This window comes from Neltuma alba, unplaced genomic scaffold (assembly GCF_004799145.2).
Source record: "Neltuma alba isolate B1F8T4 unplaced genomic scaffold, ASM479914v2 tig00012776_pilon, whole genome shotgun sequence".
NCBI classification, from domain to species: Eukaryota; Viridiplantae; Streptophyta; class Magnoliopsida; order Fabales; family Fabaceae; genus Neltuma; species Neltuma alba.
In genome coordinates, this window is record NW_021637182.1 from 64,171 (window position 1) to 86,905 (window position 22,735).

At 32.5% G+C, this 22,735-nt stretch overlaps 2 protein-coding genes across 2 annotated transcripts; both read left to right on the forward strand.

Annotated features, from left to right (window-relative positions):
• Nucleotides 1–411: 411 nt before the first annotated feature.
• On the forward strand, nucleotides 412–3,531 carry LOC114730895 (TMV resistance protein N-like). The gene is made up of 6 exons (XM_028918003.1): nucleotides 412–1,374; nucleotides 1,491–1,585; nucleotides 2,591–2,864; nucleotides 2,942–2,995; nucleotides 3,146–3,246; nucleotides 3,435–3,531. The coding sequence occupies exons 1-6, from the start codon at nucleotides 412–414 to the stop codon at nucleotides 3,529–3,531; spliced, it is 1,584 nt and encodes a 527-aa protein (XP_028773836.1).
• Nucleotides 3,532–3,680: 149 nt separating this feature from the next.
• Nucleotides 3,681–21,168, forward strand: LOC114730896 (TMV resistance protein N-like). The gene is made up of 7 exons (XM_028918004.1): nucleotides 3,681–4,043; nucleotides 4,139–4,245; nucleotides 12,735–13,259; nucleotides 15,402–16,479; nucleotides 16,736–16,797; nucleotides 17,465–17,560; nucleotides 21,066–21,168. Exons 1-7 carry the CDS (start codon nucleotides 3,681–3,683, stop codon nucleotides 21,166–21,168), a joined length of 2,334 nt encoding a protein of 777 aa, XP_028773837.1.
• Nucleotides 21,169–22,735: the final 1,567 nt, after the last annotated feature.

Here is a 22,735-nt window from a genome sequence, read left to right on the forward strand (position 1 = left end):
TATTAATTAAGTGACTTCAATATCTAGGAGTTCTAGTAAAGTGTATGGACACACACACGCATAATCGTGTATATCTGCAAAAAATTATCTCCTATCCTCACTAAGTCAAACCAAGGTTCACGGAAAACTTAAGATTGCTACATTTGTGGTCATGTTTTTCTTTACATCTCATTTTAAGTATTTTTTTTTATTGCTTATGCAAGAACTATAAAATTCAATTGACTTAAAACCATCACGCTATTTTCATGTCCAAAAAAAAAATCACTTTATAATTTTATTTTCATATACAGGTATGAAAGCGAATTCATTGAAAACATTGCTGAAGAAATGGAGTCAAAGTTACTTGATAAATCAGCATCTGGTCATGGCAAATTAATTGGAATTGAGCCAAAATTAGATGAATTGAAGTCAATGGTAGCAAGGGAATCAAAAGGAGTTGAGTTTCTAGGAATATGGGGCACAGGAGGCGTAGGCAAAACAACTCTTGCTAGAGCCCTTTATAAGCGGGAGCGAGAGCGCAAAAACTTTGAGATTCACTGCTTCCTTGATAATATTAGAGAGGCATGGGAAAAAGAAGGCTTGATTTCATTGCCAAGAAAACTTCTTTCTTCTCTAGATAGAAAGAGTATGGAAGTAGCTGACTTTTATGAAGGAATGGAGTTAATAAAAAGCAAGTTGACTGACAGAAAAATTCTACTTGTCCTTGACGATGTGAGTGATATTAGGCAACTTGAAAATTTGGTGCCAAAGAAAGGATGGTTCAGCGAAGGGAGCATAATAATAATAACAACTAGGGATAAGCATTTGTTATCATCACACAGTGTATCTGTTGTGTATGAATTCAAATTATTGAGTGATAAAGAGTCTCTTGATCTTTTCCTTGAAAAAGCTTTTAAAGAAGAGCATCCTAATGAAGATTATTTGAAACTTGCTCGAAGCGTCATTAAGTATGCTGGAGGCCTTCCTTTAGTACTCACAGTGTTAGGTTCATCTCTTTGCAAAAGACCAATAGTGGAATGGAAGGATGAACTAGCTAAGCTCAAGCAAATTCCTCCAAAGGACATTTTGAAGATACTTCAAGTGAGTTTTGATGGACTGGACGATCAGCAGAAAACCATATTCTTGGATATTGCTTGCTTTTTCAATGGGATGGACAAAGATCATGTCATACAAATTTTAGAAACTTTGGATAAGGATCTTCGCGCAGGAACTGCGATAAATGTTCTCATTAAGAAATCACTAATAATTAGTTATGAAGGGCATTTGTGGGTGCATGAAATTCTCCGAGATATGTGTAAATATATTGTCTATCAAGAATCACCTTATGATGCCGGCAAGCGTTCCCGGATATTGTCTTTGGAGGATGCCAATCACGTACTAAAAGGAAATAAGGTGACATTATTCCAACGTTCTTGTGTTTATGTGCTTTTTAATATCAATATATTCCATAACTTTTACATACATTTTGACCGTGGCTTGTTGTTTTACAGGGGACAGAAGCAATCCGAGGAATAGCGCTAACATTGGAAAAGTCATGTGATGCATTTTGGGATCCTGAATCCTTCTCAAAGATGAGTAATCTTAGGTTACTTATCATTTCAAGTCATTCACATGTTTCACATTGTCAATTAAATCTTCCATACGGGCTCAAGTCCCTTTCCAGTGACTTGAAAGTCATAGAATGGGTGAGGTATCCTTTGTTTTATTTGCCTAATCAGCCTCAACTCTATGAACTTGTGGTACTAAAAATGCAACATAGCAAATTAAAAAGACTTTGGAGAGGAACACAGGTAATTACAATCCTTTCATTTAAATTCTCTGTCCATAATTTAATAAATTATAATTATAATTAGTGTTTGGTTTTGAGGGCTTATTGTTTCCTCTTTTTCTATTGTTAGTCTCTCCCATGCTTGAAGTCCCTTGATCTATCTCATTCAGAATACCTCATTGAAACCCCAAATTTTGATAGAATTCCTCATCTTGAAAAATTGATTCTTGAAGGGTGTTCTAACTTAGTTGAAATTCACCAGTCTCTTGGGCAACATAAGAATCTTGTCACTGTTGACTTGAAAGATTGCAAAAAAGTTAAAACCCTTCCATAAAAATTTGAGATCAATGGCTTGGAGACTATTATTCTATCGGGTTGTTCAAAAGTTAGAAAACTTCCTGAGTTTGGAAAAGATATGACGCGTCTATCTAAGCTTGATTTAGAGAAGACTGCTATAATCAAACTACCTCAATCACTAGGTAAATTGATTGGTCTCGTTGAATTAAATTTGACAAAGTGCAAGGAACTGGTCTGTCTTCCATGTAGTGTTTGTAAGTTGAAAGCTCTGAAAATTATCAAAATTTCTCACTGCTCAAAGGTTTCAAGGCTGCCAAAGAATTTGTATGAAAATGAAGCTTTGGAAGAGCTTCATTTGAGTGGAATTGCTATAAAAGGGTTATCATTTAGTGACTACAATGGTGAAGGGCAATCCTCATCATCATGGAGTTGTGTACCCCTTCTCCAAAGGCCTTCAAGGTCAACAAATTTTATGATGTTGCCGTCTTTGTCATCATTGAAACATTTACTTTTAACAAACTGCAGTCTCCTTGATGCATCACTTCCCGATGATATCAGCATGTTATCATCGTTGGAATTTTTAGATCTAAGTGGAAACAATTTCATTGACTTACCATCTGGCCTCATTTCCAATCTTTCGAAGCTCGAAGGTATTGGTCTCCTTGATTGCCCAAGGCTTCGGTCTTTGCCGCAACTTCCGTCAAATCTATTAGTCATAGCGGTTGAAGGTTCTTCATTAATGAAACATTACGGATGTGGAGATCAATTATGGGATTTCATTGAATCATTTCAACCTCAGGTTTATTTTATTTGTCTTTAATTGTTCTTTCACCTCAATCATTTTACTTCTTTAACATGGAAAATTGTTTCTTACAGGTTCGCAACCATTTAAATATGAACTTAGCAATTATAAGAGGGGATTCAGAACTTGTGAGTTCTTAGAAGTACTTGTTTTTCTCTTAATTTCTTTGACAATAAATATATAGTTTATTTGACTTGTACATATATATTTCCATTTCTTACGTGTTAATCAACATACTTCTGATACAAACAATCTGTTTTTTTTTTTTTTTTTCCCAGCTTGTTCCCCTCCGTCCACATTCTCGCATATTGGCAATTCCAGGTAGCAAAGTACCATCATGGTTTTATAATCAAAACTACTTTTGTGAGAAAGAATTCAGGTGCTGTCCAAATGTGTCGTTCATAATAAATATATCCCCTGATTATTGTGGTTCACGTGAATCGTGGGGCATAGCCATATGCTTAGCCATAGAATACGATCTCAAAATTAGAGAAGGGCCGGATGTGCTTTGTTGGGGTTGCAGATTTGCTAATGATGAATTTTCAACCTGGCATTATATGCGTCAAGCTTATTTATATACGGCTGGGAGTCCTCAGCTTTTTATGTTGCATATTCATTGTTCCTCTTTGGTTACAAGCGGATTCCAAATGGTATTTTGCTTTGAGAATGCAATGAAAAATAAGTCACCAAGGATGAAAATAAGGGAGTGTGGGTGGCGAGCGGTGTGTAAAGAAGATGTTGAAGTATGGCGAAGAACAAGGGACGAAGGTTGTAGTATCATCAATAACTACAAGATTGATCCAGACATCAACAATGGAGGTTATAGTCCCTGATGATGTTATTGTGGAAGTGGATGGCGCCTATTCTCATTTAGATGACAAAGCAGCTTGTGGAGGCGTTCTTAAAGATGGCAGCAATTGTATGAAGGAGGCTTTTCTTCTGAAATTAAGTGGCGGAGATACCCTCACAGCAAAACTATGGGGTTGCTTGATGGGTCTCAAAGGCGCGTGGGACGCTGGTACTGGAGATGTTATCTTGAGAAGCGACTCCGCCGAGGCTGTTCGATTGATCAAATTTGAAGTCCCTGAGATGCACAAGGATATTGCTCTCATCATGGAAATCAAAGGGATGCTAGAGGGGATTGGTTTGTGGATATCCACGTCTTTCATAGAGATGGCAATGGCATCGCTGATTTACTTGCTAAAAGAGCACTTAATGGATCAATGGGTCTGCAAATCCTGGGCCCTGAGACAATGGTGAAAATATTGCAGGCTACTGATATTACGCGAACTGAAGTTGAGAAAGATGGAGGTTATACTCAATGCTCTAGACATCAAGGTCAGTTCGTTGTTGAAGAAGATGAGTCCATACTTCCAAGGTACGTAGATCAACCGTTCTGGTTTTAGATTAAAATTTATATTTTATATTAATGCTTGCTTGATGGATTTTTAAAATTTTCCTGGATACATTAATTTAATATAATCTATGAAGAAGGTTTTTACGTCATTTGTATGTATTAAGGACTATAGAAAAGGATTTAGGAGGAAGTATCAACATATATACGATCCAATGGCCGGAGGTCAACTATGTATTATGCATATTCACCGTTCTTGTTTTGTTGTAAGCAAATGCGAATGGCCTGTGTTGTGTAGAAATGTTCAAAGATGGCAAAAATCCTGTAATGGCCTTAAAAGTAATGTAAAATACCACATTCCATTCTGAATATAAGAGTTAGTTGGAAATTAAATTTGATCCTAAATGTAAGACCGCAATTCACTTTGTCTTTTAAATTTATTATTTTTCCCCCTTAGAAGATCCCTATTGGTCATAAGACATTATTTCTATCAAAAGATAGTTCTAGTACACATGATTAAAAAGAGTGATTTAGGAGTTTTAAAAAAAAAGAAGAGGAGTAATTTAGGAAAGTCAACACATATTGGTTACAATTAACCAACTTAACCAATTTTCTTAATTTCTTCAAATTAGTTATCTAGCTCTCATATTAAAAATCAGAAGTATTAATTATTTAATATTTTGAGTATGTGTTGTAAATTTTTAATAAGGTCGATTGGCAGTCTAGGACAGACATTTTTTATGGTTTGCTGTGAATCCTACCGATGTATGAGAGCAACTTTTATCATTTTAATTACCATATTGTCTTTACACACACACATTGCAATCACCATATTGTCCTTTTGTGCGTGTATATATATGCTTTCATGATATTTTTCTCGGCTTGTTACGTTCAAGGGAGAGGAGAAAAAGAGGGAAGCAACCTATGGAGAATTAGAAAAAGGGGTCTCAGTCGGCCTCTTCTTTGCTTGCTATTCTTGAGAAATCATCGTCATTTTCCTCCTCCTGCTGTTGCTGTCTGTCACCTTGGTGGTGTGGGGTGAGCAGTTCGCCTCTTGTTTCTTCTTTCCTTGCTGCTTCTTGACGATTCTTTTGAAGCTGGCATTGCTGTGTGTGTGCTCCTCTGTTCCTCCGCATCTCTGTTTTGCTCATTAGGTGTGCCCTCTTTTTATCCTTTTTTAACGTTTTCTTTATTTTAGTTAGGTTAATCTTGAAATTTAAAATTCTATCTCTCATCTCCCTCTTAAAAAACCCCACTTTTAGAGAAGAGACTAGAAAGGAAGAAGAGAAGAGGAGAGCCCCTTCTTTTTTTTAAAAATATCTTTATCAAACAAGGAGAGAGGAGCAACTCCCCTCCCTTTCTAAAAATTGCACCAACCAAATAAGGGGAGGAGAGCAACTTTCCTCCCCTCCCCTTCAAAAATCTCGTACCCAACATAGTGTAAGTGTCAATGTTTGAAATAGGAGAAACGAATTGAATTTGGGTGTCTCAAGAAGGAAGGCAAAGCTTTGTCTCCATTTAATGCTTTTTTTTTTTTTTTCATTTGGACTTTAATTGATCTATTCTCCTCCTTTTGTCGCTTTCTCTATTTTCCTATATATTCTCTTTTATCTTTTTCAATCGTTTATTATAAAGAAAAACAAAAATATATATTTCTTAGCTATATATTACTTTTAACTAATTTTAACTAATTTTAACTGATTTTAACTGATTTTTAGTTGTATAAAAATTAATTATTTAAATCTTATAATAAAAACAAGATAGAGTACCGATTAAAACAAGGAAGAATTTCTTTCAGTAAGAATTTATTGTTGCATATCATGTGAATGTGACCCTCCTACAAATGCCATTTTAAGACCTAGTATAGTGTCCAGCAATGCACTGGTATGAATTGGTGGTTTCTTTTATATGAGATAAAAAATTGAATTACCACAAAATAATTAGTTGAATATTATATTACTATTTCAACTCATGATTTCAACTTAATTTAAAATAAAATATCATTAAGTTTTTGAAATCTGCATTACAGGTAGATCTATTATCAATATTTTTAGAAATATGCTATATATTTAGGTATATAAATGGATGTTCCTTTAAAAAAATTGAATTAATGGAGACAAAAGAGTTAATGGATTGAAACTCAAATATTTGATTATATTTGATAATTACAGATAATGTCATGGTCAATAATATTATATTGGACAAATATGACATCTGATTCTGTATTGTAAAAGTAGGTTATTTAATGCAAGAAAAATTAATGGAGACAAAATAGTGAGTGAGTTAAAATATTTTGAAAACCACACAAAAATATACTCCTATAAGTTGAAAGTAGTTATCATGGTCAATAACTTCAAGAATTGACAATATAAACTTAAAATAATATAAAACTACCAAAACAATATCAAAATATCTATATTCAATGTAAAAATGGAGCCTCGTGGCCACCGCCATAAACAATAATAAAATAAGACTTCTAATGTAATCTTATGAGAGTGATAGCCATGTCATCTTAGTTATCTATGTGGAAAAAGAAAAAGAGGAGTAACTATTTAGATAACGGTGATAATTGAGTAACTATCATAGCCCTCATAACCCTATTCCACCATACACAAACATCGGACGCACATTGGTTGTTTTCCTCCCGAAATCCGCATACCCCGTGGAGTTAAGATTGAATTAGGTATTTAATATAAAACATAAAATGTGTTGATTATCATAACGATAATTAGGAAATTCACTATTTGAGATCATTAATAATAGACAAATGTCAAATAAAATATAAAATAGGTTCACTATTCAATATATTAGGAAATTGAGTAGTTCGTATTGTTAAAATTACATACTAGTATTAAGAAAGTCAGGTAGTACTCCTTCGATCCTTTATATAAGACCCATTTAACTAATTTGATTAGATTAAGGAAGTTAGGTAAGTTAGTTAATTATAAGAAAAGTGACACATTTTTCCTAAAACACCATAATCATCTTTCTTAATACCCCCTCTCCATCTTCTATTTGATTATGGTTGAGAGAATATCTATAAGGGTCATTTAGAGAAAATTGATAAATATAAGAAATTGGTCTTATATTTAGGACCAAAACCAACTCAAGAATTGGGTCTTATATTAAGGACCGGAAGAGTATTAAAATTTTTCTAATCCTAGAGTCCCTATGTACACTGTTTAGCTTGTTAAAACCCTCAAACTGAGACTTCAAAATACACTGTATTTTTAAAGTCCCAAGTTAAAATTTGCAACAGCTGATCATAAGATCACAGGTATCAACTTAACTCTGATTATCATCAAACAAGATTTTCATAACTTCCATGTCTGTATTGATTCATGTTTGAGACTTGAAGAGAATCTCCTTTATTGGTTTTCATAATTCCACTAAAATCACCTTTACTTTTGATGCCATTGGATGCTGGCCTCAACAAATCTTCTACTTCCTATAAAAAAAAAAAAACTATTAAAATGTGCTGAGATGTTGCTGTTTAGTTATGTAGAGTTCATGTGAGGTGATACATTATATTGAGAGTATACAAGAATTCCTCCTCAAGAATAAATAAGTTTTGCTGTGTCAGAGAGCAGCGCGGTTTATGAACACATTAAGAATAGGCTTGAGCTGACTCCAAAAGCTTCGTCGTCAAAACCATACAAATTTGTGCCTAACGCCTTCATGGTCACCGTTTTATTATTCTGTTTTAATTTGTTCTTTGAAATGGATTTAGCTCTTCAAGCATTAATTTTGTGATCATGCTTTCTTTGAATGCAAAACTTTTGCTTGAACTATGAATAGACCGTAAGGAATATAGACAAATAGTTATCAATTCAGTCAACCCGGGATCTATTTTTTTTCCTTGCCAATTCTTTTAGATCTCTATTTCCTATCTTTGACATGCACTTTTAATTTATTAGTAAAATACTACAAACGGTTACAAAAATTACCAAAATACTACATGTTGAGAAGAATGGACCCAAATACTATATTGCAAATAATTTACACGAAGAATTTGTGAAGCGCTCGTTGAACAACTTTCACCTGTGACGTTTTTTTGTAAAAAGACAAAAAGAATGAAAGCGTTCAGGCACTAGACCCATTTCTTCTTTTTCCTTCAGCGAAAACTACAATTAAACGGGTTGGGTTGATAAAAATTAGAACCGTTTTAAAATGGAAGTTTTGAGCCCATAACCGCCAAGTCCAAACCCACAGCGGGCTAACCCGTAGGGTTGGCGGGCCAACCCGTTTAACCATTTTTTTTTTGGCAAAATTTTCCCTTTGCCTCTTAGTCTCTACACTCTTAGCCTAGTCCACAGTGCAATAGTAAGCAGTCCATGTCCAATAGTCTAACACGGCAACACCAACACGGTCCCATTTTCACATTTTGCTTGCGTGTTGCACTCCTTCCAGACTCCCAACTCTCCTAGACCCAGTCTCCCAGTCGCCCTCGGCCAGTCCTAACTCCCAAGTCCCAAGTCCCAAGCCCCAAGCTCTCTGCTCTTTGTCTTTGCTTTGCGCCTTTGCGCTAGCTCATGAGTGATGATTGAGCACTTGATAGTTGATACTTGATAGTGATTTGTGTAGTGACATTGTGTTTGTGACTTTGTGGTAGTATTAATTTGGATTTATGTTTTAATTTGAGATGTTTGTTAAATTATTAAGGACATATCATGTTCATTTAATCATATGTTTAATATTTTGATATATTTGAAACTTGAAACTTGGAACTTTGGATAGGTTCCATGTTTTATTCATGATAATTTCTATTTGCATGTTTTATTTTAGATAGTTAGGAATTTGGGACTTTGAGTAGGTTTTATTAAAAAAAGTAAAACAAAAAACAAAATTTGGCGGGTTCGCGGGTTCGCGGGTCGGGTTGAAAAAATTCAAGCCCGCCAGAAAGCGGTCCTAAAAAGCCCAACCCGCCAAGCTTCAAGCCGCCATGGGCCAACCCATAATCGGCGGGTTGGCCCATATTACCGGCTCTACTTCTAGGCCGTTTTTCTCTTTCCCTTTGACTGCGGCCCTGTAGATGTGAATCCCCTTGGCATCCTCTTTCACCTTTTCTTCTCCGATCCTTCCCAACCCCCCCCCCAAAATCCTCTACATTTAAATAATGGATAGTTTGGATGTAATATTTTATAAAATTATTATTAAAATATTTTATAAACTAATTTTTTTGGACTATAGGTATAAATTGACAAAATAAATCTTAATAGTTTAAATTTATTTATTTACATTTTAATAATATTGTATAAAATATTATATCGAAACCATTTATTTTCATTTAATGGTGAAGAAGAGATTGTTAGAGTATCCAAATCCATAGCTCTATTCCTTCATTATCTACTCCATTCACTTTTCCCTCTAAATTTAATTAAGGGGATAAAAAATATTCATTTTGAAAAATCAACTTATATCCTTATTAATTTATAGGGAATAGAAAAAATGGAATGAGTAGATATTCAAAATCCTTTCTCCATCCTTAGATGGAAAATGAATAGTTCAGATACAATATCTGATACAATATTATAGAAATTTAAACAAATAAATTTAAACTATTAAAATTCATTCTGGTCAATTTATACTATAATCCAAGAAAATTTAGTTTATAAAATATTTCAATAATAATGTTATAAAATATTACATCCAAACCATTTATCGCTTTAATGTAAGGGAAGAGAAAGGATCAAAGAAGAAAAGGTGCCAAAAGATGGTAGGAGGGCTCACGTCTGTGGGGCCATTAATAGTAATTCTCTCCGAAACGCGAGAGGAGAGAGAAAAGTGGTGAAGAAGTTGTTGATTGGGGTCCTAATCGTAATTTCACTAAAGACAAAAGGAAGAAACGATTTCATTGGTTTTTTTTTTTTACCCAAAAAGAAGAAAAGGAACGATTTCATTGTTTTTTTCCCAAAAAAAAAATGTTAAGAGTTGAAAGCTGTCCGAGTGTGAACAAGTTCTTCACAGAGTGGAACTCGTTCTTTATGTGAATGATTTGTAACATAATATTTGTGTAAATTCTTTTTAATATGTAGCATTTTGGTTATTTTTTTATTGTTTCCATCATTTTGATAAGAACGCCACTTTTGAAATTATCCGGAACTTTAAATCTGAGATTTATTTTCTGTCTAAAGTTTATTGTTTCTCAGAGCAAACTACTAGCTCTGAGGACTAAGTCATGCGCAGTCATGTGCTGTCATATATTTAGCCTGATCTATCGGATTAGGCATTAAACTAACACGGTTTTATCTTGCATAGCGCTTACCTTAGTTTAATTTGGTGCATGAATGACAGTGCATATCATTTTCCCAGGTATATACTATTTTTGGTCTTCTATAAACGTATTTCCAAACACCTTATAGCAGAATTAAGAATGACAGCTAAATCATTAGATTTGTTTTAAAATAAAAAATTACAAATTTAATCAAATTTAAAATCATGAATTATAACTTGGATTAACTCGTACTTGCTGGTATAAAATTCTTGATGAAGCTATTAGTCTGAACTCAGTAGTGAAATAATGAAGAGCATCCATATTGTTGGATTTTTGAAGAGGCAGGAAAAATTCTATATGTGGATTTTTTTGGCCAGGACAGCTCTCTGCTGGTCAGCTGACTAGGTTTTTACGATGTATTATTTAGTGTCTAGTGAATATAAAGGCTAATTGGGAAGATGTAATTGATTTTGGATTTTAAACTATGATAACTTTAGGAAATTCATATCATTTTGGCACAATTTTCTCATGTTTTAACACACTTTCTGAGTTGAATTGTACATAATTTAGTTTTATACAATGAAAATGTGCATTCATTCTAAACTTAAGAAAATTCTTTTAAAAAAAATTCTTCATGTAAATGCCAGTATATTGATCTACCTTGGACAATTGAGAATTTTTACAGAATTTTGTGTTTTGTAGGTAGAGAGAACACCATTTTTGGAAGCTCTGAAGGACCATAGGAAGCAAGGAACACGACATACATGAATCTTGGAAAGAATCAAAGAACTCAGGAGTTAAAAAGACCCTTCATTGGGTCACTTTTTTCTGCAGCGAAAAAATACAGAAAAAAGGAAAAAGCTCTCCATGTTGTTCACTATGGCAAAGATAGCGAAGTTCAAAAATTAGGGTTTGATAAGGTTGTGGGGAGCCAACTTTTTTGACATTCGGACTCCTGAGACTCTTTGGAGCTGAATTGGAGGGGCAATTGTGATGAAGGTTTGAAGACATGAAAGATTGGGATTGGAGCTTGAAGAGATTTATAGCTTCTTCCTTCTGTTTTTATATGCTTTTCCTTTCCTTTTTCGCTGAATTTTTGCGATGGTTGAACTTGTTATAGATAGGTGTAGTTATTTTTTGAACATGAGTGGCTAGATAGTTTGTTATAGGCTTACTTTAAACTATTGTATGCACTGAGATTTGTTTATCCTTTTTTAGTGTTAACGGTAATAACTATATGTTGATTTTACCTTGAGCTTATAATGCATTTGTGATTACCCAGCATTTAGATAGTTTTGTTCAATCAAATGATGCTTGAGAAAGTTAATTATATTTGATTATAGAACTTGGATAGTTTTGACTTTAATTTGGATTACTACTTCAATTTACTCCAAGTTCTCTATCTTTGACGATTAATAATTTGGTTTTGACAAACATTACTTGTAATGCAAAGTGGAAGACAGCTGCAACGCCGTTTGAACGCGTAAAGAGTAAACTACAAAAGCTTCATGGTCAGAACTACAAATTTGTGCCTAACTGGGTTTCATCTTGTTCTGATCAGATCGCAGAGACGCAGATCAAAGAAATCTTTCACTTTTATTTCAGCCACCAGGTTCCTATTTTCTTCCTTTCTAATTATGTGATTTTCTATGTGTAATTTTGGTTGAATCGTGATTCATGCTACAAGACATTCATGGATTAATTCCTTTTTTTTTTATTCTATGAAATGGATTTAGTTCTTCAAGCATTAACTTTGTGTTTATGGTTTCTTTGAATACGAAACTTTTGCTTTGAACTATAATTAAATAGACCGTAGGAATATAAACATAGAGTTATCAATTCAATCTTCCTGGGATCTATTTTCTTCCTTGCCAATTCTTTTAGATCTCTAGTTACTATCTCTGAAAATTTCAGGAACTTTTGAATCTGCGAATGAGATTTGTGTTATCTAAAAGTTTTGGTTTGGTAAATCTGTTAACTCGGGAGACTAATCAGCCATGTGCTGTCATGTGCTGGATCAAATCATCATGTGCTTATCTCTCATCCTTTTGTTTATTTTTTTTATTTTATTCATAAATAAAAATGATTATTTATGCATTATCTTTGAGGATACATAGATCTTCGAGAGCATTTTGAGATTTTAAATTTTCTTGTACTTCTTTCTTCCTTTGAATGTACCCATTACCTATCTCAAGTTTTTAATTTGCTTTAATTTGAAACTCAAATTGACGGGAAAATACATCTTATAAAAATTGCTTCACTTTCTTTCTGTTTTTTTCACTTTTACTTTTGTGTTCAGATTCCAAATCCTTGCAATGGCGCATGATGCTGATGGAGATGGGGGCTCTTCAAGTTCTTCTGCTTCAACTAAGAGATGGAAGTATCATGTGTTCTTGAGTTTTCGAGGGGAAGATACTCGAACAAGTTTTACTGATCATTTGTATACTGCTTTAAAATGTAAAGGATTAAAAACTTTTAGGGATGAAGAAGAACTTGAAAGGGGAGAATCTATCACACCAAGTTTGATACAAGCAATTGAAGAATCTCTTTCTGCAATTGTGGTGCTCTCCCCAAGTTATGCTTCTTCAACTTGGTGTTTGGATGAGCTTCAAATGATTCTTCATTTAAAGGAAGAGTTGAGTCTTCAGGTATTTCCAATATTTTATGGAGTAGATCCATCTGATGTTAGGAAACAAAAGGGAAGTTTTGCAGAAGCATTCATGAAGCATGAAGAAAGATTTGCTCAAGACATAACAAAAGTGCAAAGATGGAGGGATGCTTTAGGAAAAGTTGCCACTACATCTGGTTGGGACTCAAAAAATCAGTAAGTTCCAATTCTATCAATAATTATCATGTCTTTTTTTTTAAAAAAAAAATAAGGGTGTGGATATTCAAATAAACTCTAAATTACTGTTACATCAAGGGTTTTTTTTCCCCCTGAATTTTTTAATGGGGAGAGGGGAACCGCTTGAAACTTTCACTGCAGTCTACATATAAAATTATAATTTTCATTTATCTAAGATAAAATATATACTATAGTCTCATTTACATTTTACCTTGATTACATTGATACCTTGTCTATTTTAAAATATGTTCTTGAAGTTAAATTCTTAACTCCATTAACAATATTTTAAAAAGATAATTTTAATTAAAATGTGTATTAGAATAATATTTATTTACTAATTTATCCTTTGTCATACTAAACCCTTGACTTTGATTAAAATTATTTTGAAGAATTAGCGTTTTCTTTTGGTTTTCCTTAATTATTTTTCTTACAAATAATTATTTGTTTAATATGTTTATCATATTGGGGTAAAATATAAAGTAATTTAATTAGCATAGATATAGAAAACTTAATTAAAAATATGAGTAATTCTTAAAAGATTGTTACTATCAAAGATTCAAAAATAAATATTAATAATTCATAATTTCGATATTTTAAAAATATCATTTTATTAATAATTAATTAACAGTAGTTATTAACTTTTGATAGTTGAAAACGTTACCGTATAGGACTAGATTTGAAATTTTAATCTGACAATGTATTCTGTGAAAAGTTGCTTAAATAAAATTATGAAGAACTGCTCAAATATAAAATTTAGAGTAAAATACTTTGAGTACTTGCCTAGCTTGCATCAATTACATAGACCCCCCATTTTAAAAACATACATTTTATTCTAATTAGTTAACACTATTAGGAATATTCTAAAAAGTTTCTAAAAATATTACTTTTAACTGAAATTTATATTAAAATAAATTTTATTTACTATTTTACTGCTCACTCTAATAAATTACTAAATTATATTTTTACAGTTATACGAATTTTATTTAGTTAAGACAAACGTAAAAGAATTAATTAAAAATTTCACTAATTTTTTAATAAATATATATGTACTTGACTAAATATGTTTATAAATTTTTGTAACAAATATGTGTTTAAAAGTTTTGAATTATAATTTTAAATAATTTATAAAATATTTCAAATTCATATCATTTAAATTTTATGATAAACAAGACCTATGCATTTGAAATATGTTTTTATGATTTAAAAGAAATCAAAGTAAATAATTTCCAACGAATGTGATAAAATATTAAAATTATAATTTTTTTTTTGATTTGGAATGAAATTAATAAATTTAATAATATATTGGAAATTTTAAAAATATATGTATTAGAATTATTTTTTGATTTTATAAAAAATATTTTCTGAAAAATATAAATGTCTAAATAATTATTAAGTTAAAAGGGGGCATTTTGGTAAAAAATAATATAAAGTTAAATTTAACAGTACTAATGGTTTGGGCAAATGAACACAAAATCTCAAATGTAGGAGGAAGGCATGTAACATATGTTTTAATTTTAAGAGAGGTTTATATATATTTTCAAAATAGAGTGATGGTTTTCATAATTGAGATAAAAAATAGAAGGATGGTATTTTACTCCAAAATTTACTCACTACCATCTAAAATATAAGAAATCTTCTAGGTGAAATTTTGATCCAAAATATATATAGGAGGTTGATATGGTAATTAATAATAGTTTTTCATTTTTTACCCATTGTCACAAAGAAGAGAGAGTTTTAAATGTCAAAGTGAGAGCAGGGAATTTTTAAATCTCATTCTTTAATAAAGGCAAAATAGTTTTTCCACTCCCCCATCCCTTATTATATGAAACAGCTATCAAAATCGCATAGTGCAAAATATTAGTGATAAACAATAAATATAATATGCAAGATATATACAATTTTTTTTTTCAATTGTACCTTTGTAAAGGAAGCGTATGAGAGTTCTTTATTTATAGAAAAGCTTAACAAGGATCCTATATTATGGTCTAGAGGGACTATTACCAAAAGAAAAAGAAAATCACACAATAATATGTTAATTCAATGACTTTATATCTTGGAGTTAGTAAAGTGTGTGGACACACACCTAGTTAAATCATTTCATAATTTAATTTTCACGTGCAGGTATGAAACAAAATTCATTGAAAGCATTGCTAAAGAAATGATGACAAATTTACTTGATGAATCACCATCTGACCTTCGTATGTTAATTGGGATTGAATCAAAATTAGGTGAATTGGAGTCAATTGTAGCAAGGAAATCACAAGGAGATGGGTTTATAGGAATATGGGGCACAGGAGGTTTAGGCAAAACAACTCTTGCTAGAGCCTTTTATGAGCGAAAGCTTAAAGACTTCGAGATTCACTGCTTTCTCCATAATATTAGAGAGGCATATGAAAAAGATGGTTTGATGTCATTGCAAAGAAGACTTCTTTTTTCTATAGATAAAAGAAGTATGGAAGTGGATAATTTTTATGAAGGAATGAAGCTAATAAAAAACATGTTGGGCAACAAAAAATTTCTACTCGTCCTTGATGATGTGAGTGACGTTAGCCAACTTGAAAATTTGGCTCCAAAGCAAGGATGGTTCAGCAAGGGAAGCATAATATTAATAACAACTAGGGATAAGCATTTGCTATCATCACATGGTGTATCTTCTATGTATGACATCAAATTCTTGAATGATAATGAATCACTTAAACTTTTCCTTCAAAAAGCTTTTAAAGGAGAGCAACCTAATGAAGATTATTTGGACCTTGCTAGAACTATCATTAAATATGCTGGAGGCCTTCCTTTGGCACTTAAAGTGTTAGGTTCATTTCTTTGCAAAAGAACTATAATGGAATGGAAGGATGCACTGGCTAAGTTCAAGAAGGCTCCTCCAAAGGACATTTTGAAGATACTTCAAGTGAGTTTTGATGGATTGGACATTAAGGAGAAGACCATATTTTTAGATATCGCTTGTTTTTTCAATGGGATGGCCCAAGATCATGTCATACAAATTTTAGAAACTTTGGATGAGAATCTTCATCCAAGAATTGGAATAACTGTTCTTATTGAGAAATCATTGGTAATTGATTATGAAGGGTATCTGTGGGTGCATGAAATTCTACAAGATATGGGGAAATTTATTGCCTATCAACAATCACCTGATGATGCTGGGAAGCGTTCTAGGATATTATCTTTAGAGGATGCTAATCATGTACTAGAAAGAAATAAGGTGATGTTCCAAAATTATTGTGTTTGTGCACTCCTTTTATAATAATCTACTGCATAACGTTTATAAATTTTTACCTTGACTTCTTGTTTTATAGGGGACAGAAGCAATTTGAGGAATATTGTTAAGATTAGAAAAGTCATGTGATGTATTTTGGGATCCTGAAGCCTTCTTAAAGATGAGTAATCTCAAGATACTTATTATTTCAATTTCAAGTTACTCAGATGTTTCACATTGCCAGTTGAATCTTCCTTATGGACTCAAGACACTTTCCAGTGAGTTGAAAATCATAGAATGGGAGAGGTATCCATTACTTTATTTGCCGAGTCAACCTCAATTACATAAACTTGTTGAACTAAAAATGCAGCATAGCAAATTAAAAGAACTTTGGAGAGGAATACAGGCAATTATGGTTCTTTCATTTAAATTGTTTGTCCATAATTTAATAAATTATAATTATAATTAGCTTTTTGGTTTTGAGGGCTTATTGTTTCTTTTTTTTCTTTTCCTCTCTTTGCTAGTCTCTTCAAAGCCTGAAGTCCATTGATCTATCCCATTCAGAAATCCTCATCAAAACACCAAATTTTGATGGAATTCCTCATCTTGAAAAATTGATTCTTGAAGGGTGTTTTAATTTGGTTGAAATTCACCAGTCTCTTGGCCAACACAAAAAACTTGTCATTGTTAACTTGAAAGGTTGAAGAAAAGTTAAAATCCTTCCAAGAAAATTTGAGATGAATAAATTAGAAGCTTTTGTTCTATCTGGTTGTACAAGAATTAGAAAGCTTCCTCAGTTTGGAAAAGATATGAAATGTTTATCTAAGCTTGATTTACAGGAGATTGCTGTAACCAAACTACCTCAATCATTGGGCAATTTGATTGGTCTCACTGAATTAAATTTGAAAAATTGCAAAAAGCTAGTTTGTCTTCCATATAACATTTGTAAATTGAAAGCTTTGAAAATTATCAGAATTCCAGGCTGCTCAAAGCTTTCAAAGTTGCCCGAGAATTTGAATGAAAATGAGGCTTTGGAAGAGCTTGATTTGAGTAAAATTGCTGTGAAAGGGTTATCACTTTCTAAATACAATGCTGAAGCACAATCTTTATCATCATGGAGTTGCTTCTCCTTTCTTTGTCAAAGGCCTTTGAGCTCAACAAATTTTATATTGTCACCGCCTTTGTCATTCTTGAGGAAATTAAATTTAATGAATTGCAATCTCCATGATGGATCACTTCTCGATGACATCAGCAAGTTATCATCATTGGAAGTTTTAGATCTAAGTGGAAACAATTTCATTGACTTACCATCTGCCCTGATTTCCAATCTTTCCAAGCTTCAAGGTCTTAATCTCAGTTTTTGCAACAAGCTTCGATCTTTGCCACAACTACCCTCAAATCTATCAACCATTAGTTGGTAGTTCATCAATGGAACATTACGGATGTTCAGAGCAATTATGGGATTTTATCGAATCATTTCAACCTCCCATAAATTTAAGTTGGCTTTACTTGTACTATGACCAGCCTACTGACTACTACTTGGAATGTTCTCGCGAGCTAAAAATTCCAGGTAGCGAAGTGCCGTCATGGTTTTATAATCAAAACTATTTTTGTGAGAAAGAATTTAGTCATCCAAATGTGTCGTTCATAGTAAGCTTACCCCTTGATTACTGTGGTTTTCCTGAATGGTCGGGCTTAGCCATATGCTTAGTGTTAGAACACGATTTGGCATTTGGAGCAGGGAGGGATGGTGTTTGCTGGACTTACAGATTTCCTAATGATGAATTTCTGGAGATGTATTGTCCATATGGTGCTCATTTTAATGAGCATTGTAGTCAGCAGCTTCTTATTTTATTTATTCGTTGTTCCTCTTTGGTCGTAGACGGACTTCAAATGATATTTTTTAGTGAGAATGCAATTCAAAATAAGTCACCAAAGTTTAATATAAGGAAATGTGGGTGGCGAGTGGTGTGTAAAGAAGATGTTGAAGCTTGGCGAAGAACAACGGATGAAGGTTGTAGTAGTAGCATCAATGATTTCGTGATGATTGATAGAGACATGAACAATAGCAGTGATGTTGAGTCTACTTCCAAGGTACTTAGATCAACCCTTCTTGTTTTAGATTAAATGTTACTTCTCTTCCAATCCTAAATATAAGACTTATTTTATAGTATAAATTACACACTACAAAATGACTATTACATTTAGGACTGAAGAGAGTATATTTTAGATTAATGCATGATTGGGTGGATATTTGAATTTTTCATTGATTTGTTAATTCAATATAATCTTTCAATTCATCTAAATATTATACTCCTCCAATCATTAATATAAGACCTAGTTAACTAATTTGAGTAAATTAAAGATGTTAATTAAATTAGTTAATATGATTTCTTTTTCTAAATCACCCTAGGCATCTTCCTTAATTATTTTTCTCCCTTTCTTACTTGATTATTGTTGAAAAAATATCAATAAGGTTAATTTGAGAAAATTAAATAAATATGTGAAATAGGTTTTACATGTAGAACCAACATCACATCTTCTTAAGCTGAAATTTCTAGGGAGAGGAAATGTTCTTTTTTTTTTTTTAGGGTACTCCCAGGAAATAGATCTAGCGGAAATGGGGTGGGGTTTGTAACTCAGAGGATTAGAGCACATGGCTACAAACCACAGTAGGTCATACATTAAGGATCCGAGGAGTATTTCCTTAATTATATCATTTCCATAAATATTGTTTAATATCTAATATTAGGTAGAGTTGTTCTTGAAACCCGAGTGGCCTGAAATAATCAACCCAAAAAAGAATTGGGCATTATCAGGCTACCTAAATTGTTGGTCAAGGCCAGGAATTGGGCATGCCATCCTATCTAAAGAATATATGCTACCTCTGGTCCTAATTATAAGAGCTAGTTAATTAATTTAAGAAGATTAAAAAAATAAGTTAAGTTAGTTATTTGTAATAAATAAGTGTTGTCTTTCCTAAAATATACTTACTAATCAAGTGTGTTGGTTAAAATTACAATTATTAGAAGGACTATCTTGAAAAAAAATTGCATAAATATGAGAGACAAAATAGATTGGGATTTTATATTTAGAATCAAAATAAAAGTCAAACGAGATCTTATGTTAAGAACCGGAGGTAGTACAATTTTAGTTGATAGATGTATTATTCAAAGCAACAGCTTTGTCTCTCTCTTCGTCTTTTATTCTTATTTTCTGTTACGATAATTTTTATATGAAAGGCTCAAATGGGCACTTAGTTTACTTGGAGGATGATGCTGCTTTTATTTACATTTTGTTGTAACTTCTATTTTGCCAATACAACACACTTCTCTTGATACTTTTAGTTGATCACGGATTAATACTATTTCTACTAGTTGCATGTGTTTTTGTTGGAAATCATATAGCCTATCTGTCATTGCATTTATTGCTCGAGATTTACCTATCTGTCATTGTATTTATTGCTCGAGATTTACAGCCTAGTATTTTATGCGAAACTTACATTGTTGTTTTAATTTGTGGACATTTCATTGATTTCAAATTATTGTTCTGCTTTTAATAGAGTTTATCAAGTTATTTTTTTTTTAGTTTTCTTCACAAATAATATTATAAATATGACGTTGCTACTCTGGTAGAGACACCCATCCTATCTAACCTCCCTTTACCCAACCTGAAATAACATGGGCTTTTTACAAGCAAGGTGATACCATTATATTCATTCTTTAGGATGGGTATCGGTTGAGAGCTATGCCTTACCCACTTCTATCCATGTGCAGCCCTACACATTTGGTTTGTTTCATATCTTCAAAAAAATTTATTATTTTTTGCCTTTTACTTGTATGACATAATTTTGTTTCAACAGTCCATCAAAGTTCAAACTAGATCTTATTCATTTCTTTAATTTTTTTTTCCCCATTGATTTGGCAAAAGTCATAAGTTGAAAATCTTACATCATTTATATGTTTTAGCACATCATATATTAAGTTAGTACTGTTTGAAATAAGCAAGTCTGAGTGGTAAGTATTGTGCATTACTGTTGAAGGATGGCAAAAATCCAAAGATGAAGCTGATATTGATTCAGATAACTTGAACAATCCCAGAGAACAAAGAAGGTGTAGCCATTAGGAGTGGATGTCAAACTTTTGGCATTCCCTTGATCCTCTATTTCAGACTTGATTGTTACGGCCCAAGAAGGAAATAATGATGTGGCAATCGCGTGTGGAAAAGGTGAGATGCGTTGCAACGCGAGGGAACGTTGCCTCACCTGGAAGTTGAGAGAATAAATGATGATTAGCAATGATTGTGGAGGGTGTGAAAAAGTTGTATGACGTCTCTTCTCTCTGATCTCATGATTCTCTGCTTCCCTTCCCTTTGGACCCTCTGGGGTTTTTCCTCTCTCTATATCTCCCTCTGTTGTTTTCTATTGATTATTCGTTTATCTGGGTGCTGATAATTGTAACTGAATGATTATATATGTATCTGCTGAGCTCATATTAATATACAATATCATTCAGTGATCATATTAACTCTACTGTTTAGATTGATCCATGACATTTTGGTGCTCTCGTTGATAGCATGGCGGAGGTAATGAGATTCAAGGAATTACAGGCAGATGTGACAGGCATGAATGAACATGTGAAGCACAACGAAATCGCAATCAACATGAAGATTGAATAGATGGAAGTGAGTGCCAATTTGAAAATATATCAATCACTTCATACACTATTTTGAAGCATTTCACACGAAGCATAAAGAAGTTTCATAATAAAATTTAGGGAAAACTAATCCGACAATACATATGATTTTGAATTCCCAACCTCTCTCCTTCAATGAGCAGTTTAGCAACAAACTCTTCAATTCCCCAGCCTTTCTCCCTCCCCCAGTCTTTCAGAATTCAGAAGAGTTGGGTGATGCCTTCTTGGAGAGAGTTTTTGGGCTTAATAATGACTTTGTATATTGGAAACAAGCAAAAGTACAGGGTTACTCTGTTTGCCTCTGTTTTTGTTGGCAGAAAAGAAACAGGGCTAAACAGAATAATGTGGTAGCAGCAAATAACCTCTCATATGGCATACTAATTCCGATTTTTAATACGAGGCTCAATTAACAAATTTAGAAAGATTAAAAAGTTATTAAATTATTTAATTATATCATATATTACGTAATCTCTCTAAAATATTTATATGTATCATTAGATTATATATCAGTTTATAAATAGAGCAAATTAGTTTGGAAAAAAAACCATAAATATAAATATATTAAAGCAATTTAACAACTCTTTAATCTCCTTAAATTAGTAAACTAAATCTTATATTAAAGGCAAGAAGCAGTATATTCTATATCAACTTGAATATTAACATTGCAGTAAGCCGTGAGAAAGGAGGAGGAGGAGGGTTAATAAATTAAATTACACATAAACCCTGTTTTATAATTGATTTGTGTCTGCCCATTCTCTACGTATACGTTTATAGACAGATACATTTCATTTTTAAAGTTTTAACTTATAATCACATACTAAAGCTTGATAATTGCTCATCAGAATTACATAACCAGACAATTAAAGTGGGCACCATGCCATAACAATGTCAGCTTGATAATTGCTGCGGGAAGGATGGTGGATAAATATGTGTAAAAGTGATTATTATAGTGAGTGATTTATAAGCTTTTAAAATGTAAGGACCACATTAAAAAAAGAGATCAACTATAAGGACTTTTAGGTTAGCTTTTCCCTAAAAGGACTTCAGTCATCCCTCGTTATAAGATTCAAATAATCAAATTGTCTGGTTTAAAAAAATGTTAAGATTAATTAAAATTAAGAACGGTACTTTTTATTTCAAATATATTCTTATTTCCAAGTGGTTAGGTGAGAGTTAAAAAAAAAAGATAAAAGAGAATGCATGAGGTGAAAAATAATGATGATGTGAATGAGGTGAAAAATAATGATAGAGTAATAATTAAGAGTAAAATAGTAAAAATACGGTTAATATTCAGACAAATTAAAGGATATTTTATATAAAAAAATACCAATTCAAAAAATTAAATCTTATTGCTCTCATGCCTTCCAAATATTTGTCGTTGCTCCAAAGCCCAATGAGCTTTTCTCAACCTTTGCATTAGTTTCTAAGTCGGTCTTTCGATGCAAATGATTATTGGTCCTGTTCATGATGATAAACAACAATGAGCTTCAAGATTCAGTATGGCGCTGTAAATTCTACCAAAAAAAAAGAAACAGGGAAAAATATGGCGC